At 39.9% G+C, this 27,404-nt stretch overlaps 1 protein-coding gene across 1 annotated transcript in view; it reads right to left on the bottom strand.

The window, feature by feature from the left end:
* MACROD2 (mono-ADP ribosylhydrolase 2) overlaps positions 1 to 27,404 on the bottom strand; it is a 2,032,256-nt gene that overhangs the window by 141,308 nt on the left and 1,863,544 nt on the right. Inside the window, exons 9-11 of the mRNA XM_047854222.1 lie at positions 27,214 to 27,295; positions 11,656 to 11,697; positions 4,086 to 4,169 (exon numbers count right to left, since the gene is read on the bottom strand). Coding sequence (XP_047710178.1) covers positions 4,086 to 4,169; positions 11,656 to 11,697; positions 27,214 to 27,295 — 208 coding nt within the window. The remainder of the gene's footprint in view (positions 1 to 4,085; positions 4,170 to 11,655; positions 11,698 to 27,213; positions 27,296 to 27,404) is intronic.

Here is a 27,404-nt window from a genome sequence, read left to right as displayed (position 1 = left end):
AAAATGAAACTGAGTGACATCAAAGATAATGACCAGACTGTCAATGCAGCCAGAAAGAAAAGACAGACCTCCTAAAAAGAAACTACTAGAGGGAGATATTACTTCTTAACAATTACAGAATTGATAAGACTGGGGAAAAAATCTTACATGTTGCAAGAAAATAACAATCAACCTCAAATTTTTTACCCAGAAAAACTGCCTTAAAAAAAAAAAAAGGCAACATGATAATGTTTTCACACAAAGCCTGAGAGATTTTCAATGAAGGAACTTTGAAAGAATTTCCTGGTTGGAGATAGAGGAAAGCTGTCAGAAGAGCATGGTTTATTAATGGTGCCAAGTTTTCTAATGATATTCTTTCAATTAAGTTTGTGTAAGAAGAAAATTGGTCCAAATTCTTGAGAGCTGGAATTGCTGGAACTTGCATTCACTGGGTGTTTCTTAAACAATTGTGCCTATAATTTGCTGATTCATGGATGGCTTATCATTTGTATCAGAGGCCAGCCAATCTGAAATTACTAATTATTTCATTATTGGTATGGTGTTGCAGAGGGTCAAGTCAGAGTACACTGGGGTCCATGAAAGTTCAATCAAAAGAGAATAAAACTATATTCAAAAGTCCACAATATAAAAAATGCAAGTAACTACATTTAGAAATTGTTTGGTTATTTATTTTAATGTTCAGCACTTGAGTACAATATTTGCTAAAGTAATAACGCTTTCAATGGAGGCTGCAATGAGAGCAACATTGCCTCCTTCAACAAAACTAGTTCTAGTTTCCAGAAGAGAGAGAGGGAAAAGGATTAGTGGAGGTATGTTGTTTCTAGAAAAAAGAAGACATTCTGACATTAGCAAACTGGTGGACTTGGGTGAGTTAGAAAACCATTTGCAGTCTGCTTTAAAAACAGATCTGTAGAATGAGAAAACTTGCCCATATGTTCGCAGAATTCTTCTGGATGAAAATATAGTCATTATGGTATTATATATGCTAGAAAATCTAGGTGAAATTGCATTCCAGCTCTACTCTCTGTGATCCTGTCTGAAAATGGTTATTATAAGGTAAACTGAGGTAATCAGTAGGACCTTTGAGAGTTGGAATCAGGGCAGAGAACCCAAAGGTAGGGGAGAAGAGAGATGAGGCCAGCTGATGGGGAATTAAGCTGAGTGATAGATAAATAAAAATACCAGAAGCTTGTCTCCAATTTTAGGGAGACGACCAAGTTGAGAAAGGACTGAACTCGAAAATGGGAAGAAGACTACAGAGAAGGGTCATGATCCTCATTACCCCTCCCCCAGGGACACAATATTCCATTTGTGCATCCAGTGGGAAAGAATTGTAACTCTTTGCTAAAGATTGTAACTCTTCTCATCCTGAGAGGAAGTGAAACATGTGCAACAGTAATGAATTCAGGACATAGTTTATTTTGTCAGCATAGAAACTGACAAATAATGAGCGCCCATGATAGAATCATCTACCATTGGCGTGTCAGATTATGCTCCCTTTTTTCACTGTTTTCCCGGCAACTTTCAGTTTTTTGTCCTAAAAGTCATCTGAGAAACAAACACACAATTCCTGTTTCTATGGAGTGGCTAACATTTACATTTCACCATGATGCCACAGACACAACATGCCTGGCACTTTTGTGCCTCCGAGCACATTCTGAGACCATATATTCAGGTGAGGGAAAGCCATATTACCTAGTCATACTGAGATTATGGAATGATGTTCTAAACAATGCACATTATTTAGGAGGTGAAAGAAGTTTCCACACATTTGAAGGAGCAACTGGGAGGAACACTCCTGCTAATTCAAGGTGGCAGAGCTGCTACAGTTCAGGGCTCACCATGTGACACTCCAAAAAAAACAGGTTCAGGCTCTGGAAAACAACTTTTGAAGACAGGAACTGCTAGGGGAGGTGGAGCCTCTCGGAGAAAAAGGCAATTGTTGTTTTGCCCCTCATCTCCTGGGCTGAAGAGATTGTCTAGGAAATGACATCATTAGGGTAGGAGATGAATGCCTGGCCAGTTTCTTACTGCGTGGGGCCAGTTAGAGTTGCCGGCCTACTCCGTGATTCTAAGTGTCCTCCTCTGAATGATTCTAAGCTCTCAAGCCCATTTCAGTGAATTAGGACGGTGGGCATCCTCTCATGGTGCTGATTATGTTGGTAATTATAATAGCCATCATGAATGCCAGGCCCCTGCTAGGCACTTTATACACACTATTTCTGCCGTTAACTGTTAGGTGGAAATGTTCCCTCACCCCTCAACCAGAGGGCAGAGAACATTCACTGCTGTGCCCTTCTCTCCATCCTCCCTTTACTTATCCAAGCCTGGGGGAAGACACAGTCCCCTTTTTTTTTTTTTTTTTTTTTTTTTTTTTTTAGCGCGCTCGTGAGAGAGAGAGAGAGAGAGAGAGAGCTCACAAACAGGGGAGGGCTGTAGGAGATGGAGTGAGAGAATTCCCAAGCAGGTTCCATCCTTTCAGTGCAAAGCCTGACTCGGGGCTCGATCACACAGCTGTGAGATCATGACCTAAGCCAAACATCAAGAATTGGAGGATTAACCTACTGAGCCATCCAGGTACCCCAGAAACAGTCCCATCTTGAGTCTCTCTCAGACCCACCTGTCCACAGAGAGGGCATGTCCTGATCTGTTCTTTTACATTTAATAAGCTCAGGGTAGCCTCTGTCCAGGCAATGGGGGATACTGTGGACAATGGTACTTGCTCCTGAGGGGACACAGTTTACGTCTTTCATATTCAGGAGTGAAGTCCAGCATGTAGGACACCCATTTGGGGGCAGGGGCACCAGATGCTCTGAACTAACCTCATTAGTAACAAAGCCAATGTTTTTGATTTCAAACTTTCTTTAGAGCTTTGCCTTCTCGGCTGGTTCTGAACAGAGGTGAGGGTGAAGGCAGTGTTGGAACCCCCGCACTCATGCAGAGGCCATGCTGTCATGGAGGTGAGATGCTCAGGATCTCTCTTCAAGAGAGAATGTGATGCCAGGAGTGGAGTTAGCTGACAACATCCACTGGCCACACTTTGGAGATCGCACGGCAGCCACTTTCTCCCCAAGCTGCTTGCAGCCAGTGAGTTGAGCTGGAGGAAAGGGATCCTGGAGCCCGGCCATTCCTGCCGGGTGCAGGTCAACTGTAATGGCCGGGGTTTGTTCTGAGCCTCCCCAGACTTTCTCAGACTGCACTGCAGACTGGCTCTTCCTAGCTAATCTTCCTTCCTTCCCTCCTCTTCCTCCTCCTGCTCCTTCCCCTGCTCCTCCCCGTTTTAGCCTTTGAGGCTTTTCTGCCTTTACACTTCCTGCACTTCTATTTCATCTTGGCATCTTCCCCAAAGACTCAAGCTGACACCACCAGCATGATCATACTCTCCATTTCACAGTGGAGTGAAAGTGAGGCTCCAAAGACAGAAAGTAGAAAGCATAAATACATTCCCCTTGAAGAAGTTCATGCATACTCGTGTATGTTAGAGATCCCCTTAAAAAATACCTAATTTACATTTTCAGATAAAAATTTGAATACCTTGTAGGTGGCACTTAGCGTGGCCACTAAGTAAAAGAGATAGCTTCATTTCTTCAGAAAACTGAGCCCAATGGGACCTGCCCATTCAATGCAAAGATAACACTGGCTTCTTGAGAGTGGAAGGGAACACTAAAGACTGGAAGAATTTCCGCACCCACTACTGACTTTGGATTCAGGACTCGGAATTTGTTCGTGAAAAAAAGCAAATGATCTCAATAAGGCAAAGGCCACACACTGCTCGTCACCTAGAGGTCTCCACCTAACTTGTAAGCACCACCCACAATTTGAGCATTTGTAGGAACAGAAAATACATTGCACCGAGAAACCGTCTTCTTCAACTTGGTTTTTACCTTCACAAGTTAAACCTAAATCTGGTGTTTTGTTCTCACATTCAGGGGAGAATCAACATATTAGGAAAGGATAAAGAATTTTTCTGTGATTTCTGCACCCTCAGGAACATCCGAACATGAGAGCACATGCGTAACTTAAACATTAACCAGAAGTTTCTTTTCAGGGAGTAATTTTTTAGAGACCAGAAGAAGAGGACTCACCTTCGCTAGAGTCTTTGGAACCCTCTGGCTTCTTTGCTTTGCTCTTCTTGTGGGGTGGAGAGAGGCCTTTTGGCTCTAACACCTCTGGAAGCATAAAGATTTAAAACATTCTTATGTAGATATTAAATATTTAAAATTATGTTGAAACTTAAAGTTCTTTTTCTTCCCCCCGCAGTAAACCCACATGTGCAGTGAAGCTTGATCACAGGTTCATGTGTCATTTTGGCTAAGCTGAATTTCGGCAACAGCCTGTGATTCTCCAGTGCACATAGACAGGCATTCAGGCTTCAGCTTAAACATCTTTTTGTTACCATTAGTAATGATTTGCACAAATGTGAAAACTTAGACGCTCATTTTATTTTATTTTAAAGTTTATTTATTCATTTTGAGAGACACAGAGACAGAGTGAGCAGGTGAGGGGCAGACAGAGAGGGAGAGAGAATCCCAAGCAGGCTTCACTCTGCCAGCACAGAGCCCCATGTGGGGCTTGAATCGTGAAATCGTGACCTGAGCGGAAATCAAGAGTTAGACGCTTAGCCGACTGAGCCACCCAGGTGCCTCTTAGATGCTCTTTTTTTTTTTAATTAAAAGAAATTCTCTACAAGGAAACCCCATTTTTTTTTTTTTCCTCCACAGGAGATTGATTTAAAACTTCATGGATTAACTGATAGTTGCCATTGTGCAATTTCCTTTTACTAAGTCCTTCAAGTCGAGCCAGATGAAGCTGCAATGTCTCATTTTGGGGCGGGGGGGGGGCATGGTGCTTGAAATTATCCTCCTTCTATTTAGCAGATTTCTTTAGTAGTCCACATTCTAAACAACCTCTGTATGTCCCCAGGTTAATTATTATGTTTCCCACTTTTCTCACTGCTTCCCAATACCTTCGGGCCAAGTCTATCCAAGGAGGCTAATAATTTAAATTCTGAAGAATTTAAACAGAAAGAAAAATTCTAAAGATGGTTTTAGGAATTATATCTCTAAATTCATCCCATTCAGATATAGATACTTTGTTAGGCATTAATTTGTATTTCGAGTCCTGGTCTCTCTACTAAGCTCAAAGCATATCTTCAACTGCCTACATGGCATCTCGTTTTATATTCTGACTGGATGTCTTCTCTTTGCACCTCCATATCCACTCTCCATTCTTTACCCCACTTCCCACCCAGCTGTGCCCTGGGATATGGGTCTCTATGCACCAGTGAAATTTCTGGCTTTATTCCTAAGTGACCAGTGGTCTTCAAGGGCTTACTGTACCCCTCCATAAGCTTACAACCCCAATCTGTTGGCTTCCTCCACTTGACCCTCTCTGTCTCCTGGGTCCTGTAACTACCATCTCTCCTATTTTCCTTTCAGGGCTGGGATTTAACTGTGCCTCCCTCTTTCCAGCCCTAATGATTTTCCCTCACTCAGCTCTCACCAAGCATTTCGAATTTATGCAATAATCCCATTAAGCACAGCTGGAACAATACTCTTGATGTCGGCAAACCTGTTCTCTCCAGAGTATTTCACATATCACTACCTACCCAAGAGTGTAAACCTCAAAACTGAGCTATTGTCCTTAATATTTCCTTTCATTTACTTTCCCAGGAAGTAATAAGTCCTATCATCTCTGCTCCAAATTCTATCCCATATTCATCCGTGGTGTTCATCCTGTGGAATCATCTGCATCTCTTATCTGGGTTATTACAGTAACCTTCTGGCTTTCTAACTTCCCTAAAATTACTCTCCCTGTAGCAACCAGAGTTATCTTTTAAACATAAACCAGATTCTGTTGCTTACCTGCCTGCCACTGGTCTTGGATCACAGACCAAGACCAATTGGATTGATCCAAATCCAGTTTCATGGGCCAGGGCAACATGCCATTTGGGCTCTACCTACTGTTCTAGCCTCATTTCCCACCTGTGCTTTGGGGTCAGATTTACTGGCTGCCATTGTGTGTTCTTCAACCATTACTAGGCTGGTTTCTGCCTTGGAATCTTCACACCTGCTATTCCTTCCCCCCGAGATACACATTCGTATGTCTATCTTCTTCTCTGTTTTTAATCTCAAACCACATTCAGCTCCCGAGAAAGGCCTTCCCTGAATTCCTAATATGAAGGGTCCTTGCAAGGGAAATCTCTCTCAAATACATCATTTGATATATCTGAAATTATCTTGTCCCCTTCTTTATTTCTTTATTGTATGTCTCCCTTCTCCATCCCACCTCCTAAGAATGTAAGTTCCTTGAGAAAAGGACATTTGTCTTTCCTAATCTCTCTTGTGTCCCTGGTACCTAGTAGTGTCTTGAGAATTTCATTTCCAATTGGTTTTATTTCCCCTTTACCCAAGGCTTTCTTTAAGGCCAAGATATAATGGGGCCCATGCCTAATTCTTACTCTCTTAGCAGCTGTCGCCTTATGCCAGGATTCTAAAATTATACTACAGAGCTATGGCGACTCATTTTTCTTTTCCCATTTATTAAAAAAGGAACAGAACAAAAAATTGCATTTGGTAGCTGTACTATTAAAAACTGTGGCATTATGGACTACAAAGGTTTTTTGGGCACCATAGGCTTTCTGTGGTTGCATGGCAGTCACATTGAAGATCATTACCATGGCTAGGGTGAAAAATTTTGCCAATGACTACATTAGCAACTCCCCCAAACTTCTGTCACCAGGTGTGAGATGGATGTTGACCCTTCAGAACGGGTTCAGTAAAAACAGAAATGAGATGCTTGGAGCAGCTCACTGAGCACAGATGCTGTGCTCAAAAGGATGCATAAAGTAGGCAAAACGACACTTGCCATCTCCCTGGGAGAAGATGCTAAGACTCCCTGGAAGATGCCTCTGAAATGCATCAACTGCCTCTAGGACTAAGAGGAGAATTTCTAATGCTGGGGATTCAACCCCAAACCAGCATTTCTTAAAAGTGAGTTTTTGATCATTAACCTGATTTCCCAGCCTGAGTGGGAATTCTTGGAGAATTGGTGAGACATCTCTTAAAGACATCTATTTGTTTCTGTTTGTCTAAATTTTGAGATGCGTTTCCCAAAAGTACTTTATTTTTTAAAAAGTTACAGGGCCCTCCTCGGGTAGTCACTGGACGTGGATACATGTTAACTATGAATAGTCATTTATGACATAAGTATAGTATCATTTCCTAACACCCATGGAGGCACTCACTAAATGTCACTGATACATATGGCCTCTGTGTTCAGATTTCTACTTGTGGTTCAGCAGGAACAACTCTCCCTTTGGCCTGGGGAAGCAGAAGGAAGATTTCTCCAAAGCAACCCATAATTCTCCTTGACAGCATATTATATTATCTATATTGCCTCTGTTTCTGGCAGAGGGTGGAGACCTGGAGTTTTGCCATGAGCATAGCTTTGCCCCCTACAGAACTCAACTGTGCTCCTGACTCTCATGTAGCTGGACTTCCATAGGTGGCTGTTGATTTCCTATTCCTGGTAGGGTCCCATTTCAACAGCCATTCTTGGGAATGGAAGGAGATGGGGAAATGTTTTCTATTGTAGGATAAAAGAAACTGATAAAGGACTTAAAAGGCATCCTAAGCATTTAAGCTGGTCTGTTTCTATCATTGTCCACGAGGGCAGAGCCTCACCTTGAGGATGACCTTGCCTCACACCATCTGAGATGCTCCTGCCTCTACTTACCTGTAGGGTCTGGAGACAGGAGTACAAGGGTATGAACTTTGGGTTCAGACACACCAGTGGGTCAGCTATTTAAGCTAGGAGGTCAGACACACCAATGGATCAGCTATTTAAGCCAGGAACTAATTCCTTTTAAGCCTTGTGTAATAACAATCCCTGCCTCCTACAGTTGTTGCATATCTTAAATGAATTCATGTATGTTGAGTGACTGGCACAAGGTACATACTCAGTTAAAATCTGGCTCAGCAGAGGTGTGCTGGGGCTGATGTGAGTGAGCTGACTATACATATCTCTCGGCTCCCACATTCATTGATCTCATGTTTGGTAGCTTGAAAACACTGTGGTGTGTGTATTTACACTAAGGAAATATGCAAACTCTCCAAAAGGGGGTTCCTGCCACCTGGAGAGTCAGTTCACCTGACTTTTGGTAGTCAGATTATTATTCACTGTCATTCACTAGCCTTTGTTGGCAAGTTATTTGTCCCAAGTAGCCCTTTACTAGTGTCAGCTGCAGTCTTAAAAATCCTTCCAGCATTTCTACTTATATGAGAAGATGTGATGCAGGGCAGAGAAAAGCAGTAGTTAATGGTCTGGATAGAGACCTCTCTTGGAGACCAACACTTCCAAGTGTCAGAGCTGGACTGAAGTCAGCCTGCTCACCAATGTCTGGTAGGACCAGTGGCACATCATGGAACCATTCTGCACAGAAATCTCCCGTGATTTCAGCACTCAGATACTAGGAAATGGAGAGCAGCTTCCCAAGTCCATTCTGGCCAGGTGACTTAGCATCCTTGGGCCATTGAGTATGACTTTAACAGCTGCATCCAGCTGCTGGACACGAAACCCTCAGGAAACCTGATGAGACTAAAATCAGAAATGATGATCCAATTAAAGCCCCCCAAACCTCATATGCTGACTCCAATCTTGTGGGCTCTGCATTAACATTAATAATGATTTTCTTAAAATCACTCAGTGGTTTGGATAGCTAGCTGCATCTCATTAAGAAGTCAACTCCCCTTGCCTAGAAATGTATACTTAGGGCACTTAGGCAAATGATCCTTAGCAAGATAAGGCCCTTAAACTGGCTGGCTGAAAGGGCAGTACTCCCCATGGCTGAAGGATATTCCAAGGATACTTCCGATGAGCAGGATAAATGAAATAGCAGAAATTAACATTAAGTTCGTGGAATTAAATCAAGATGCGGGTGACCTCTTAAAGTCTTTTTTCAACATATGGTTCTTTTAAATAATAAGACATCCCACATGAGCATAGGGATGGATATTCTAGTTGAAATTTCACCTTGGGCTTAATGTTTTACAAAAGACAAGCAGAGTCTTTGTCTTAGGTTGGATTTTCTCAGAAGACACTGAAACAACTATTGAGTTCAAATACTTAATGTTAGAGATTATCCCAGAAAGTGCCAGAGGGCGGTAGGGAGGTGAGACAAGAAAGGAGAGGCACCCAATACTGCGTGAGCAAGCTCCACTATGGACAGTCAGGGCTCAATTCTACTGCGGACCTCTGGGTGATGGTAAAAAAATCTCGTTGTTCAATACCACACATCACATTGCCAATGAAGACTTGAAATGTGTCTAGTCTGAATTAAGATATGCATGTAAAATACACACAAATTTCAAAAACATAGTATGGAAAAAAAAGAGAATGTAAAATATCAGACTAATAAAATTTTTAGATTGATTATATGTTGAAATCATTATATTTTGGATGTATTATGTTACTAAAATATTAAATTAATTTCACTCATTTCTCCCTACTTTTTCCAATGTAATTACTAGAAAATCTGAAATTAAACATGAGGCTCACATTTGAGGCTCACATTATATTTCTACTGGATGACACTGGAACACAATATGCCTCTGATGTGTCCTTCAGGGGTCAACCAGCTCTTGCCTATCACTGGCTGAGGGCTACTCCAGGGAAATTAGCTTCCTGGCACTTCAAGTGTGCTTTCATGACCAGCGAGAAACACTGATTGCAGAGTCACAAGAGCTTTCCTTAGAAAGCTGTTGGTCTTGTAAAAGAATAGTGAGGGCCAAGGGGATATAGGTAGGGAACTGGCAGCTGCTATTACAGATCCTGCTCTACCTCCTTCATTCCTGGCTTCTACTTCCTCTACTTCTCCACCCTTCAAACCCACTGCCCTGGGGAGGCTGAGGGAACCATAGGAATCAGACATGTTTGGACTGGAGAAGAAGCTAGAAGCTAGACAGAAGTTATGAACATTGCTCCAGTGAGCAGCTATGAAGAAAAAAACGATTATCTTTCCACGAAGACAGTGGGAAGTCAGGGGAGGGATAGAGATTTAACTTAACAAGGAGAAGGACCATTTTAGTCAAACGAGATTGTTTGCCTTGGAATTTAAACTGCTCCCCGTTAATGGAGATGTTCAGACTGTGTTGTCGGTGATTTATGTATGGAGTTCTGGCATCGAAGAGGGGGTTACACAAAATCAGGACCTCTAAGATATCTGTTTTAATTTTGAAACCCAGTTCTATTTCAGGCCTAGAACAGTGTGGTTGCCAAAATTGGGAACATGGAGTTCTTCTACCGTGGAATAAAGTTCTATATCCTCCAATATCTGTTAGAGTGAGAAAGGAAAAAAAAAAAGCGATAATTTATTGAGTGTTTACTAAGGTCCAAGAAATATTTCAGGTATGATATTTCATTTAATTCCCAAACAAGACTGTATTATAGTAGTTTTTCCCCTAGAGGTGTAAACTGATGCTTATAGAGAAAACTTTCACCCAAAGTCAGGAAGTAGTAAGTCAGTAAGTAGAGGAGCGAGGATTGAAATCAGGGCTATTGATTCCTGCATTCATAGTCGAGCACGTATTGAGTGGTCACCTTAGGCCAGATCCAAAGCTTGTAACCACTAGATTTGTCTCATCAAACACTGGTCTTTCTTGAGAAGCAGGCATGCATCTTAATTTCTGATAGTGAGAACAATATATCATATGTACCCAATGTATTTTCCAAAGATGGCCACAGCAATTTTTCAGGTCCTACATGCTCTACAAAACCTCACAGCTCCCTGTCAGGATATTGAGCCTATTTTCTCTCCCCATGAGCCCAGGCAGGTTTCTTAATGACTGCTCCGAAAAGATTTTTGTGGAAGTAATTCTTTGGGATTCCTGAGGCTGAGTCTTAAAAAGGTACAGCTCCTGCTGGCTCACTTGCTGTCTCTAGAGGAACCACTTTGGAGCCTGGCTGCCATGCTGTGAGGAAGCCCAGGTTATAGAAAGGCCACCACAGGTGTTTCAGAAGACTGCCTGAGCTGAGGTCTTAGCTAAAAGCCAGCATATCAATTGCCAGCCAGACATACGAGTGAACAAATCTTCACACAGTTCCAGCACTCAGCCATTGAGGCTTCCTGATGAGGTCTCAGACCTTGTAGAGCAGCATGATCAAGTCAGCCCTGCTGTGCTCTGTCTGAATTCCTGACCCACAGAATATATGAGCATAATAAGCAGGTTCTTTAATCACTAAGCTTTGGGATGATTTGCTACACAACTGTATTTATTATAACATCAGGTTTCATTTTTACTTCAGCTTTCAGAAAGCTGGAAGCTTACTGCTTAAATATGCTAATTGTATTAGCCATAAGGGTTAGTTAGCACAATTACTTCTTTATTTTATGACCTCGACTGTACATTTGTATCTTTTCCTTTTCTTTTAATTCCAGGATTGTTAACATGCAGTGTTATTTTAGTTCTTAGTATACAATATTGTGATTCAACAATTCCATATATTACTCAGTGATCATCTAGATAAGTGTACTCATATCCCACTTCACCTATTTTATTAACCTTATTTTGCTTTTCTTTGAAAACCTGTGAGGTGCACATAAACAACAAAATGATCCTTGCCTATCCTCTAAGAATAAAATCATAAATTTAATACCTGAATCTTCTTTCACGTTAACATCTTCTTCATTATTATCATCTATTTAAAAAAGGGGGGGGAGACAAAAGAAAAACTCATATGAAAGCTAGTAAGCTCAGAATTCTCCAGTTTGACTAATACAACTTCAAAGGTCAAAAAGAACTCAGTAGAAAAGAGTGTTAGAACATGCATTTTGATTGTCTTATATTATTATGCTAAGTTAATACAAGGTAATGTAAACATACATCACAGCACAATTTAACACCTAGGGTTCACATTTCCTTTTAAAAATTGTTATGTATGCATAACAAAGTACATACACAATCATTTGTTTTACTTATACAAGTAATGCATGGTCACTTTGGTCATTTCAATTTCTAAAAAGATGAAAAATAAAAATCGCACACTTCAAATGCCGCACTTTCTCCGTCAATGAAAGGGATGCACGCTCATGTCAAGTATCTGAGAAATGTGGAGCTCACCACTTGGGTTTAGGCTGACAGCACCCATTCCCTTCACAGCACCGTGGAAAGTGCTAGTTTCCTACATGTGCAAATCCAAACCTTTAACCATGTTATGTTCAAGTGCCCACCCCCCAGCCCGCCCCAGTTGCATCATTCCCATTCATTTCCACTCATCCCAGTGAAACCCCCATTAATTGGGCAAGGACATGTGCTTCCTCTACCCTCTGGGTGACATGTTTGCTTTTTGAACTTTTGATATGCTGTCATCTCTTCTCCTTCAATGTTCCTTACATCCAGGCAGTATGGATCCTGCCTGTCTTATTTCCACATTTTCTCCTCTCTATTCACATTACTGCAACTCGATTCAAACTCTGCCATTTGCCTTCCCTATTTTGTGGTTTCCTAACTGCTCTTCTCTTTTTCTCACTCCTGACTCCAATTTCTTTTACACACAGGTGCAAAATCCATCTTAAAAGAGAGCTCTGATCTGGTTTACCACGTTGCAGAAATTCCTGTCTGCCTAATGAAAAGGGTAAGGATTAAATGAGATAATACCACCTAAAGCACCAGGACAGTTACTGAAATATTAAATGCTAAATATTACTTATTACTACCACCACATCATATGTCTACTTGTTAACATATGTATCCTTCAGATGCCCATCTCGACATCATAAATTCTGCAAAGTTAAAGACTATGTCTTATGTTCCTTTGCATTCTCTAGGACCTAATGTTAATTTTATACATTAAAATCCATAAAGAAATTTCTGCTGAATAATATTTCTGAGGTTTTTAAAAATTTTTTCTCTGATTTTTTTTAGTCAAACTGGAGAATTCCTGTGTTTATATTTCTTATCTACCTCTTACATTGTAGGACATGCTTCCAAATGATGATTTGCAAGCAATGGGGACTCAGTAAAGATTTGTAATTTCCACCCAGACATACGCTTTAAATTTAGTCATTTCTTAGCCAAATTTATACAATGTGACATTCTTCAAAGTGCTAATTATAAATGAAGATTATAGATATATCAGTCACTGGGAATGGAAAATGTATTTAAGTTGAGGTTTTAGGAAAATAATTCTTGATGGCCATGGTTAACTTTTAAAGAAGTAAATTTCAGGGCGCCTGGGTGGCTCAGTTAAGTGTCCGACTTCAGCTCAGGTCACGATCTCGCACTCCATGAGTTCGAGCCCTGCGTCGGGCTCTGGGCTAATGGCTTGGAGCCTGGAGCCTGCTTCCGATTCTGTGTCTCCCTGTCTCTCTGCCCCTCCCCCGTTCATGCTCTGTCTCTCCCTGTCTCAAAAATAAATAAACGTTAAAAAAAATTATAAAGAAGTAAATTTCTTTCCATTCAAATTGTTAGAAACATTAGTGAATAGCTGTATACTTTATTTCTTTCATTTTTTTCTCTGAATATAATTTTGGGAGAAAGAATATCTTTCTCTTAGAAATATAATTCTCTAACTAAATTATTATCAAAATGTTACAAAGTAAACTCTTCACAGATTCTTCCCTGAACTTAATAGATTTAAATAAAATTTTATTTTTCAGAGCATCTAAAATATCTAGACCAGCAGACTTTCTGGAAATCAAAGTGGGATGAAAAAAAGTCTCCACAGTTTCCAGGAAAAGATAAAGGAAGAGTCAAAGATCTCTTTGCTTGTCATCTATGTATTCATTTCTCTGTCTGGCAAACACTCCTCCATAGCCTATTGTAGATGTAGCTTTGTGTTTGGAGAAATAAAATACCAAGACAAATCTAGACACAATTGTCTACAAACATTATTAGTAAGGAAAGCAGGACATGCAGATCAATTTGAATATATAATAGAGAGTAGTCAGGGCCATCACAAAAGGTATCAGGGGAGGGATAGCTGCTTCCAGTCAGGTTATGAGGAAAGGTTTTTGGAAAATGTGACATTAGAGCTGATCTTTGAACTTTATAGACTATACTGATAGCATCATCCCTAGAATGTCTCCAGGTGTTGAAGGATCATACTTGATGTCATTATTCATTTGTTCATTCATTTCACTCATTTATTCATATAGTGGTTAAGAGTATATTCAGGATCTGGATTCAGACTGCTTGGGTTTACTTGCAGGCCAAACTATAAATCGCTGTGTAATCTTGGGCAAATTATGTAAACCTATGCCTGGGAAATAGGGATAATAAAAGTATCCTAAGTCATACCCTAGTATGACTTGCTAGGGTTAGTAATACATGTAAAGTGCTTACATGGAATGAGCATTCAATAAATACTGGCTATTCGTGTTATGGTGCCATTATTATTACTACTTTCACAACTTAAAGAACCATTTATTGACCAACACCATATGTTGGAACCATGGAAGACCGTGAAGATACAGTTGACAATCCATTCCCTCAAAAACTCCCAAAGAAGTGTATGGCAGAGAAAAGTAAAACAACAATCAGAAGAGGAAGTAACAGATTCTCTGATGCAGGTAAGCAGAGGTTTTACTGAGAAACAGACAAGAAGCAGCTAAGTCAGAGAGGTCTATGAAGGATTTCCAGAATAGGTGAGGCTTAAGTTGAATCCTAAAGGGAGATTCAGAATTATCTGGGGGTAAGGAAAGGCTGCAGTAGATTCCCAGTAAATATGGGTGCCCTGCCTACAAGCCCTTGTTCCTAGACACTTCCTTGCTGGCCAGACCGACTTCCAGCCACCAGATCTCCACCTGAGGGCTTTCTCTGGGTTGCTGGAGGCCACAGGAGAAATATCAGGAAATTGACACCCCAAGAGAGCAGTCTTTCACAAATAACTGCCAGGACTTGCACAGAAGTACTATAGTGCCCTTGCTCCTCAGGTGTGCTAATTCAGAAGCTTCTCCCAGAGTCCTCCCCAACCCCAACCCCAACCCTGGGAATAAACCCCAGTGGACGGGTGGTTAATTTAGTTTGTAATTTAACTCTGCTGCCTTCCTTCCCTTTCCAATTCTTCTTTTCCACTCCCCTGCTAGTGATTCCAGGGATTATCTTCCAAATAAATGACTTTCACTTGAATTCTTGCTTCAGGGTCTGCTTCTGGGGGGATTCGAACTAAGAAAAGGGTAATCACACTCAAACAAAGGGAAAAACATCTATGAAAACACATGGTTATGAACAGTCAAAATGCTTTTAAGGAAACAAAACTAGCTCTCCATGGCTGGAGGCAGGAGTTTACAGGGGAACCATGGGTCTAGTGACCTGTTCTGGCCGGATCATGAAGGATCTTTCTCACTGGGTATGGTGGTCAGTTGTATGTGTCAATGTAACTGGACCATGGAGTGCCCAGACACATGTCAGACTTGACCCTAGGTGTGTCCGAATGAAATTTCTGAATGAGATGAACATTTGAATTGGTTGGTAGACTGAGTAAAACAGATAGCCCCAGTAACGTGGTTGGGCCTCATCCAGTAAGTGTAAGGCTTACACTCCCACAAGGAAGAGGAGACTACTGCCAGACTGCATTTGTGTGGGGACATAGGGTTTTTCCTGACTTTGGACTCAGCGTAAAACACTGGCTCTGCCTGGGTCTCAAGCCTGCAAGCATCTGGATTGAAACACCATCATTGGCTCTCTTGGGTCTCAGGTCTCAGACTTCCACTAGAACTATGCCATCAGCTCTCTTGTGTCTCTAGCTTGCTGACTGCAGGTCTTAGGATCTGGCAGCCTCCATAATTGCATGAGCCAATTCCTTATAATAAATTTATACCTACATCTATATTTGTATCTAAACCTATACCCACTATTAGTTTTGTTTCTCTGGAGAATCCTAATACCTCAGGTTGAAGAATTTGAATTCTATCCTGAAAATTACAGGGTGACTAACCAACTTTAAGCAGAAAATGACACACCAGCTTTTGAGAGAGAACTTTTTTTTTTGACACAAGAGAAGTTTACTAATACACTATAAAATCCATGCTTTAATATTTTGGTGTTATTTATATTAAAATCTGGCGCAGAGTACTTTTGGTCTACAAAGCATCTAATGTGCTGTTACTTATTAATGAAATCCACTTTAGTTCAACATTATTCTATAAAATGTACTCACTTGAGCCATATTTATGCAGCATATTTCTAGCAAGAATTTTTTTCTACTACAACCAGGGAACAAAAAAGCAATGTGTGAAAGAAGAGGATAAGCCTGTGGAGATAAGGAGGCATGCCATTCAAAATTTGGAAGCAGTTACGGGACTGATGGAGCATGGGCACGGAGACGCTGCCCTTTTAACAGTTCTTCAAGCATCATGCTTCTTTGTTAGAGGACACAAATCAAATAAAAGGTTCTTAGCCAAAGTGATACAAATACCATTTCAAAATTGAGAGCAATCTATCAGATGGTATGGTTCTGTGTGTTCAGAAATGCCAATTCCAGAAACACTGCTTCCTTTCCTTGGCAGAAATGGCCCAGGGGCTAAGGCTCCATTCCATCTTAAGGGACCTCTTTGATGTTAATTTCATAATGGATGCTGTCTTTATTCACTGCACCCCTCTTTGTCAGATTACCCTGTTAAGTTCTGCACCAAAAGTACAAATCTGACTAAAGTTCTTCTTTTGAGAAAAAATGAGTGTGAAAGCCCACTGGTGTCCCATGAATAACCAGTTTTCAGTAACAGTTAGCTTTGTACAGTTCAGGAGGAAGTGTCTAACCTCTTTCAAGTCTGTAATATCTACTTCACCTTCTTGAATGGAAGCTAGAGTTTGTTGAAAAGCAGAGTATACCATGGATTTTGCAATGACCTGAGATTGGTCTTACTTCTTTATCACTAGTGTTCCCATAACTAGTGCAGTCTTTTGGAAAATAAGGAATCAAAACAGATTACAGATACTCTCACAGAACTTTAGTCTAAAGTGTGGTCTCTGGGCCAGCAGCACCATTATCACCTGGGAACTTGTTAGAAATGCAAATTCTCAGGTTCCACTAAAGATCTGTTCCAGCAGAAGCTTGGGGGAGGGGCCTAACACTCTTCTAATAAGCCCTCCAGGTGATGCTCATGCAAGCTGCAGCTGAAGAACCATTTGTCAAAGGACTGATATTTATGAGCTGGAGGGAAAACAAGCTTTCAAAAACAGTAGATATCCCACTTTTTGGATATCCAAGTTGAACCAACTAGTGATGTCTAGCCAACACTCATGCTGGTGAGGAGTGCCCACACCATACGGTTGCTGGAACTGAGGACAAGTTATTCTCTTCATAACATATATAGTTCCTTCTATGCTTGAAACCACCCATTTACCCTGCAGCTGGATGGCACAGTTCTCATGGCCCATGGCCAGGATCCTAAGGTTGGATAAGTGACACGTATGTGGTGGAATCTTGTTTTAAAGAGGCCTGTAAGTTGTATGGAAAAAGAAGTGTCCTATGAAGAATAAAGTTACCTTATAGGCTATTAAGACAGTCTCTTCACTCCCAGGGGAAAAAAAAGGACAGGCACCTGAAATTCTCATGTCAAAATTTCAGGGGCATCCACACAAATGTGCAGGTCGGTCTGTCAAGCAGAACAATTATGACGATCTTTTTGCGGTTTTTATTTCATGTGCTCCTAAGTCCTCTCTCTTAAGGCTTAATTTCTTAACACAAGCTTCTTCTGTATGCCTTATCTTTTAAATATTTTATTACTAAGGGCTTCTAGGAACAATTTGCATTTGCAGAGAGAAGAAATATTATTAGCCAAAATAAAGTGCTCCAAGCTTTCCAGGATTCTCACAAAGTATGGAAGATGTGGGTATGCTCATGACTTCTTGTGAAACTTGACAAAGTAGAAATGCCAAGCAAAGAATGGCTGATAAAGGGGACATCCTTGCAAAGTAGAGCTCTTCCATTAAATGGAAAACCTGAACCCACAAAATCTAAGAAATTGCTAAACTTACTTTCTGTAAGGCAATTGATAGGACTTAGAGAAATTAAAAAAAGGAATAAGCCAAAGGTTGTTCCTCCCCCACCCTCCAACTGGTCCTTGGTCAAGAGGAGCACTCAAATATCATTAGTTAATAAATATATCAATAAATAAAAGGCACTGCTTAAAAACTGCATGGTTCTGCTGCTTCCGGCTTGGCCATCTTGGCATGTAATGGCACCAGTTACTGAGATAGAGGATTTAGGAGAAGGGCTGAGTTGAAGGGAAGGATTCTGAATTTGGTTTTAGATGTGTTGAGTTGGAGATGCCTGGAGATGCCAGCTGGAGATGGGCTGTGCACAGATGAGTATACCAGAAAGGGCTGGCAGGAAGAGAAGTAGAAGACAGAATGGTCAGTAAAAGGCTGAGCAGTCAAGTAAGATAAGGGCTGCAAAGGCTCATGTGGAGCCACGTGATCAAATATGCACTGGTTTCAGTAACCATGCTGGACCCATCAAAGAATTCCCGATAACCTCAACAGTGACAGTTGTAGCAGGGTATTGGAAATCACTAATTGCTCTGGATATAGAGTGCACAGCAATTGAAGGTGAAAACTTCAAAAACCTGTAACTGAGAGTACAAGTTAGGGCCATAGGTAAAGAATAAAGGTTGGAGGATTTCATTTACTTTATTGTTATTTTTACCTTTATTCTTATCTCTGTGCCTTATTAGGAATTCTTTCATTCATATACCTCTAAAGGATTTTTTCTCCCCCTGCATATGCCTGGAAGTTTTCATCTAAAGAACAGAAACCAGTCAACCCCAAATGTTTGAAGGGTCTTTCAGAAGCACCTTGCTTTCGGAAGCAAAAATGTTTGAAGGGTCTCTCTGTAAAGATGCCTACAGCATCTCCCTTCTCCAAGCAGCATTTTTTCTTGTCTTTGTTTTATCAGAACCTCCTAATAAGATCAAACTCTGCTTAGTCAAGGTTCGTGTCCCCAGGTCTTTATTTGTTCTGTTATTCCTAAGCATTTGCTACACACACTGAACATTCCCCTCTTTTGAAGGGACAGATCGCTTTCAGTCTACGCCTGCTGCTTGTTCTTGCATTCAGGTTGCTTGGTTACAGCAACACTTCACTGGATTTTCATTGAAGGCGAAATGCATTTGTAGCTTTTGAGGCCCATCAAGTGGAAATGGCTAGCACCCAATTCCTAAGAAGGCAGTCAACTCATTTATGTCACGTTACAGAGAACATGTCTTGTATAATTCTAAACATCAATGGAATCCACGCATTAAAAGTGTACAAATGTGCACAAATGTGCCAAGTCACCATAAATATTTATAATTAAAGAAATTTCTGAATTCTTCACTTTGTAATTTTTTTTCTTTCTATACAACAAATGTACCATTTGGGGAAAAAATGTACAAATCAGACTGGGTAAAGCAGTTTTTGTGTGTGTGCTTCTTCAACTGGTGAGTTAGTTTACTAGGGCTGCTGTAACGAACACACATTTAATGGCTTAAAACAGCATGAATTTGTTATCTTACAGCTTCACACGTTCAAAGTTTGATATGGATCTCAATGGGCATCAAGATGATGGCAGGCCTGCACTCCTTTCTGAGGCTCTTGGGGGAGAATCTGTTTCCTTGTCTTTTTGACTACTGGAGGCTACATTCCTCAGCTTGTGGCCCCTCTTTTCTATCTTCAAAGCCAGTGATGCACATCTTTCTGGACACTGTTCCACAGCCATGTCTCCCACTGTTTCTCTCCTGCCTCCCTCTTCTGTTTTTAGGGACCCTTGTGATTGTATTAAGTCCACCCAGGTAACACAGGATAACATCCCCACCTTTAGGTCAGTTAATTAGCAACCGTAATCTCTCATTTGCAGTCTTATTTCCCCTTTGTAATGTGACCCAACACATTCACAGGTTCTGGGACTTAAGGCATCTTTGCAGAAAAGGCACTTTTCTTCCGACCGTACCCTGTAAATTAGGAAGCATACTGCTTTAACGAAAAAGTGTCTGAGGAGTAGAACTAAGAATAATAATCCTGTTTAGAAATAAAATGCTTTCTGGGGCACCCAGGTGGCTCAGTCAGTTAAGCGTCCGACTTTTGGTTTTGGTTCAGATCATGATCTCAAGGTTGTGAGATCAAGCCCCATGTCGTGCTCCAAGCTGGGCATAGAGTCTGCTTAAGATTCTCTCGCTCCCTCTGACTCTCCCTGCACATTCATGTGCTCACTCTCTCCCTCGCTTTCAAAAAGAAAAAAAAAAGAAAATGAAAGAAAAAATAAATAATAAAATAAAACAAAATGATTTCTTATGGGATCAAGTACACAGGCATAAAAATAAAAGTAATTTTTGAATTTTTTAGTTTTCAACTTCACTCTTTTTTCTTTTTTACTTTTATTCCTTTCTTCCAACTACTCTTTCTCCCTCCCTTCTTTTTTCCTTCCTTTCATTCTTTCTTTTTTTCCCACCTTTCTTTTGTCTTTCCACCTTTCCTCGTTGATTCGGTTATACAAGAATAATATCACAAACACAAATGACGAAATTTTTGCAACATATATTTTAAAGAGCTAAGAACCTTACTATACAAATTACAGACCAATAAAAAAGATGAAATACTCAATAAAAATGTACAAAAGAGATGACTAGCAGTTTTGCATAAAAAATTGGGAGATATAATAAATAACTGAAAGAAAGGATAAGCCATACTAGAAATAAGAGAAATACATGTTGTTACCCATTAATTACTTTATTTCATGTATAAAAGTGATAACATCAAAAGATGAGAATGTGCCCAATTGGGAAGAGCAGGGGAAAAGTAAACTCTCACATACTGCTCATGGGAATGTAAACTCAGTGCAATGGGCTGAATTTGTGTTTCCTACAAAATTCATCTGTTGAAATCCTAACTCCCAATATGATATTAGGAGTAGGGGCTTCAGGAGGTAATTAGGTCAAAAAGGTGGAGCCCTCATGAATGGGATTAGTGCCCTTATGTAGGGGACCCCAGAGAGCTCTCTCTTTCCACCATGTAAGGATAGTAAGAACCCCACTATGCTGGCACCCTGATCACTCAAGGTGCTTAATGCGAGGTATAGACCTTGACATTTGCGACTCTGGAAATGAAGACCCCTTCAGTTGTTCCATATATGACACTGACCCATAGTGCTATAAGCACTGTGGCCAATTTGACAATTTGTATGAAAAGTGTCTTGACTTTGGATGCATTTTGAAAAAGTAATTCTACTTCTAGAAAAGTATTTTTAAAAAATTGTGGATGTATGCCAATATTTATCTATGAAGCTGTTTTTCTGTGTTATTTATAAACGAATAGGGAAATATTTGCAAAAATAATTGCACGGTTCAACAGTACGGTTTTGGGTAAACACTGGGTCCATTAAAATTATGTTACAGAAGAATATAAAATGACCTAAAAAAATCAAGATTTGTTACATGATACACAGCAAATGATAAGACTGACTGCAATTCTGATTGCATTTTCCATTTTGCAGGGGGCTTCTTACAGGATAAACAACGAAAGGTAATTCATTCTCGATGGTTTGCATCTTCTTTTTGATTATCTATTTTTACTGTAAATCTGTACTACTTTTGCAATAAGAGGTTATAGCCATTTTAATTAAGATGGCCACAATAATGAAAATACCTCCTTTTAAAGTTGTAATAAGAAACATGGGTATTTAAAATTTTATGATGCTTGGTCTAGACACCTCTTTAAACATTCATTTACATTATTATTTATTGTATTTGGATTTGGCCCATTACTGCGTTTGCTGTAAAGCTGAAGTATAAAAAGGTTAAACGACATGCACAAAGTCATACAATTAATGTATGACTGCTTATTACATGGCGATGAGTATCAACATTTTTCTGTCAGGGATTCACAAATTGGAGATAAGCATCCTACTCATTTCCCAAATTCTATCTGAACTGCCCTTCTTCCTCCGTGTCACTTACACAGTACTTGGCATCGCTTCTCTGCTCCTGCTCATCTTTCAGATGACACATTCTTTTTTTTTAACGTTTATTTATTTTTGAAAGACAGAGAGTGTGAGCGGGGGGGGGGTGCAGCGAGGGGGGGCCAGAGGGTCTGAAGTGGGCTCTGCACTGACAGCTGAGAACCTGATGTGGGGCTTGAACTCACAAACCATTTGAACTCAAAGCCTAAGCTGAAGTCCAACGCTTAACTGACAGAGCCACCCAGGCGCCCCATCAAGTGACACATTCTTTATGAAACTTGCCACAACTACCCTGGTTCTCATACACATTTGACTCTGATTTCCTGGGTACTTTGACCATACCAATACTGTACTTGATTATTTGCTAATATTGTTTTCCAACTGTTCTGTGTAATATTGGCCTCTCGGGCATATTATAAAAACTATATCTTTAAAAAAAATGTTTATTTATTTTGAGAAAGAGAGGGGGGTGGGGCAGAGAGAGAGGAGAGAGAGTCCCCAGCAGGCTTCATGCTGTCTGCACTGAGCCTGACGCAGGGCTCAATCCCACAAACCGTGAGATTACGACCTGAGCTGAAACCAAGAGTTGGACACTTAACTGACTGAGCTACTCAGCCACCCTTAAGAACTATATCTTTAAAAAATTTGTTTTTTAATTTTTAAATGTTTATTTATTTTTGAAAGAGAAAGAGAGTGTGAGTAGAGGAGGGGCAGAGAGAGAAGGAGACACAGAACCTGAAGCAGGTTCCAGGCCACGAGCTGCCAGCACAGAGCCTGATGTGGGGCTCGAACTCACACACTGCGAGATCATGACCTGAGCCAAAGTCAGGCGCTCAACTGACTGAGCTACACAGGTGCCCTAAGAACTATATCTTAAATGCAGCAGTGACCAAAGCCTTTGACAATAGTAGGTGTATAATAAATTATTTGTTGATTGATGGACAGAACGATAGTGAATACTGTTGAATGAGAAAAGTTTATAAAATCTGTGAGAAGAGGGGATGATGAAGAGGTCATGTGGATACTTTCTCTTCTTAGGTTTTAAAGAGTAAATCCAGGTAAAATTTTAAAAAATATCATGCTTATTTGTCAGAGGATATAACTTAAAAATAGTTTTGGAAAAATACTCCTTCCTGAAGAATAGAGTTGAGAACCACTGATGTAAACAAATGTAGGCTTTTTTTAAAGTGGGGGAGGGGCTTGACCATGGCATTTTTTAATTCCAACGTCAGGTTTCTTTGATATAGTTCCAAACTGTAAATTTGACATTGTGATTATGAGGAAAATTAATATTCCCAAGTCCTCTTTTGGAACTCATATTCTAATAAAAAAATTGACCTCTGTATTCCAAATCTATGAAAAATAAACACAATAAATCCTGCATACCGAAAAATACAAACCTTTTATGTAAAGAACAAAGAGATCTCTGAGTTGAATAGTACAAATATTATTTGCTGTAGGCCATCTAATGGTGTACTGTAACTGGAAATTATTTGCAACCAAAGCATATGGTAATTCCATAAAGCTGCCACACTAGACTTCCAAATAACACATCTAAAGGAAAAAGTCAAATGTGCTTCACTCACAGCAAGATATAAAACTGTTGTGAAAAAGAAAATTGTTGCTGGTTTCTTTCATTTGCTGTTTCTACTGCCTTTCTATGATGGGCTCTCTTAGGGTTCGAGTTGTGTCCCCCAAGATATTTTGTTGGAGTCCTAACTTCCAGTACCTCAGAATGTGACTATATTAGGAGATAGGGTCTTTTTTTCCCTGTTTTTACTTATTTATTTATTTTGAAAGAGAGAGAGAGTGCGCAAGCAGGGGAGGGGCAGAGAGAGGGAGAGAGAATCTCAAGCAGAGCCCCACATAGGGCTAGAACTCATGAACCATGAGATCATGATGTGAGCCGACATTGAGAGCAGCTTAACCAACTGAGCCACCCAGGCATCCAGGACATAGGGTTTTTAAAAAGGTGATCAAATTAAAATGAGGTTATTAGGGTGGGCACTAATCCCATGTGACTGGTGTCCTAACAAGGAGAGGGGGATTAGGACGCAGGCACACACAGAGGAAAGACATGATGAAGACACTGAGGAAAGGTGACCATCTACAAGCCAAGAAGAGTGGCCTCAGAAGAAAGCAATTCTGCTGACACCTAGATGCTGCACTGCTAGCCTCTAGAAATGTGAAAAAATAAATTGCAATCTTTTGAGCCCTCCAGTCCGTCATACTATGTCACAGAAGCTCTAGCAAATGATAGGAAGCACCTTTCCATCTTCCCCTGTGGTCATGTATAAGGCCTTTTGGCTTTCCAGTGACCACTCTCCTACTACTCTGCAGGTCAAAGCACCACACTGCCCAGCTGATCTGGATGGAATTTGATTTTGAGATCCATAATCAAGTACCAATTTGACTCATATTAGAAAGTTTCCATGAGGACATTTATAGGTATCAGAAGAAAGAGAAGCATGGCAGCTTTGAATAATTACGGGCAGCAGATGAAATTAGGAATGAGACTTTCTCACTGATCCAAATGCATCCTAGAAGTCAAACCCATCCTGGTCTGGAGATGCTCTGAGGAAACGAACCTATTATCACTTGTGCAATGACAGATGCCACTCTGAATTTTGAAATAGAGTTCTGCTGTTTCCTAGCTGTATTTCTTCATTTTCTCAGGTACACATCATTTTCCACATAAAAAAGTAGGGTTAATATAGTGCCTACTTTCTTAGAGTGAGCATGAAGATTACCTGACTTAGCCCATGTGTGTGGCTGAGAGAAAGCAATCCATAAATGTTAACTATTATTCTTATCATTAACATTAGGTAGTAGTTTTGTATGTGTTGTACATTTAATGTGATCTTTTCTAGTCTCACTTGTATTGTTTTCTTATACATTTTGCCTCAAATTCCTGATTATGATACATAAGGACACAGGATTATTGTACCCCAAAACACAGAGATTTAGTTTCATATAAAATGACGTTTTATTTTTTTCTAAACTATTATCATTATTGCATTGGGAAGTGTTAAGAAGACTAGTTAGAGATAGTCTGAATAAGTCAGTCTAGGGGGAATATATGGCAAACCAGAAAAATCAGATTCCAGTCAAAGATGGTATGGTTATGAATTAACCATAAATTCAAATTATGGACAGATAATGTATATCATATATATTAGCAGTCACACATTCCATTAGAAGCCACGTTTACTTCATATTGCATATTCAAAATTTGCAAATGGCTGATGCTTCAGCATTGTGGAAATACTTAACAATTTTGAGGGGATTTTGACAGTTACTTTAAAAATACACTCCTTATAATAAATATGCACTGGAAATAATTTCATGAGCATGCTATAATTTAAAGTATTGATGTGAAACTGAAGATGATTTTATTATTTCATTTTCTCAAGTACTAAGATGCATGTTGGATTTATTTAGAATAGCAGTTTTTCAAATAATAATTTATTTACATAATTAGTAATACATTCTAGACCACTAAAACTGTCCCATTTAAAAAAACGTATAGTATGATTTTTGGCTTTTCATCACTGGAAATACTTGCTGATGGATAGATTTGTTTTACTATCAGTCAATCATACACATGCAATTATTTTTTATCATATGTTAGAGTGAAAACAAGTTTTATTTTAGAAGACATGGAAATGAATATTATGTCATAATTCTAAACACTCAAGAAGTCCGAAATTGATGAAAGCTTAAAAAATATGCTGTGATGTTGACAAGACATGAGAATATTTGCCTCACACACAATGGCAAGTCACATTTTTTCATGAATGAATATCTTCTTTTAAGAATACTTAAAAGTACACACACACAAAGAATACTTAAAAGTACAGAAATTCATGCACAATCAACTCACTGTGTTTATATAGGAAATAAAGAGAAATGATGAAACAAGGAGATTAAAACAGAAAAAAAAGCCATCATATTATGGGGAAAAGAATTTTAAAATTTAGCTCATACTAACAACTACTTATTAAATAGTTACTATGTGCTTTACATGCTGTAAATTACTGAGTCACTTAAAAATTTTTTTTAAAAGTGATAAAAGGATAAAGGAGAAGGAGAAAAAAAAAGGCCACCATCACAGTCCTCTCCTTCATCCCATGGGGAGTCTTTCTGAATTTACAGTATGTTTTAATTTGGAAAATACTGTAATTAAAGGATCCAATTAAATATACTTAGCAGATTCAACTTTCAGTTACAAAACTAGAGAAAAGGACTTCAAATCACCCAGAAGAACTTAGTCCACCTTGAATATTAGCACAGAGTTGAACATCTCCAGCAGTTTTCTGTAGCTGTTCTTGACGGCTACCTGCATCCTGCTCTGATCTTCAGGCAGGGCCTCCTCTTTACCGCATGGCTCTGACTGCCAGAGAGGTGAATGTGCACCATTCCCTCCCTCCTACCTGCTAGAGTCACCGGGTACCTGGAAAGCCACCTCACATGGGCACAGACACCTCAAAAGTAGGCATCAACAACACTCACAGTGGCTTGCTTCCTGGAAGCCATTTTTACCATGGCTGAGGAAAGCACCTTGAGCACTGTGATTTTAATGGCACCCACAAAATAACAAGGTAATAAACAAGGCTGGAAGAGGAACAATGAGGGGGAAATATTCAAAACAACCAATCCAACCAAATCTAATGACACATTCTATTGATGTAATCAAGGTTCTTTAATAACTGAGATTTTGTCTACATTCTCAAAAGAAATGTGAAATAATGTGAATGACCACATTTCTCAAATTGCCCTAGGATGTGCTGCTATCTTCATTACAATTTGGGCCAAGAAAATTGGGGGGAATAGGGAGAAAGTGCAGGAACTCTTTGAATTCTGGCTACAAATATAAATGGGTTCCTCACAATTTCCAGCAAAGGTGTTTAACATGGTGGATGTAGGCACAGGCTTGGACAATTTACATTTGTGGGGAACAAATCACAGATCATGAAATTTAGGGCCAGAGAAAGAGTCTTTAGAAGTCACTTTGTCCAGTCCCTCATTTTTGATGTGAGAAACTGAGACTCAAAATATGAACTGACTTCCCCAATACAACACCATGGCCTCCTGGGACAGAGGGGTCAAGGGCTTAGATCTCCCGTGAGGTCTTAAAAATTATGACACAAGTTGCCAGGGGTTACTGGTGTATGGAGACCACATCTGCAACATTTCTTTAAGATAAGAAGTGAAATAGAAATATAACTGATGCCTCCAATCCCATCCTCAATTTCAAAGAAAACAAATCACTTTACTCACCTGCAGGGAAAAACTCGCCCATTTTCTTTCTGTAGATTTTAAAGTCAACTTCTAAGAAGACACAGAAGATGATCCGGTCCACCTAGAGGCAAACAATAAATACTCAAAGTGAAAGATAATATGGTGACCCTGGGATATGAGAAATATTCCACAACATGGTCTTGGAACAACAGCGACAAAAAGAAACAAAT

Source organism: Prionailurus viverrinus, chromosome A3 (genome assembly GCF_022837055.1).
Source record: "Prionailurus viverrinus isolate Anna chromosome A3, UM_Priviv_1.0, whole genome shotgun sequence".
Taxonomy (NCBI): domain Eukaryota; kingdom Metazoa; phylum Chordata; class Mammalia; order Carnivora; family Felidae; genus Prionailurus; species Prionailurus viverrinus.
Note: the sequence above shows the minus strand (reverse complement) of the source record. Positions and strands in the feature narration are given on the sequence as shown.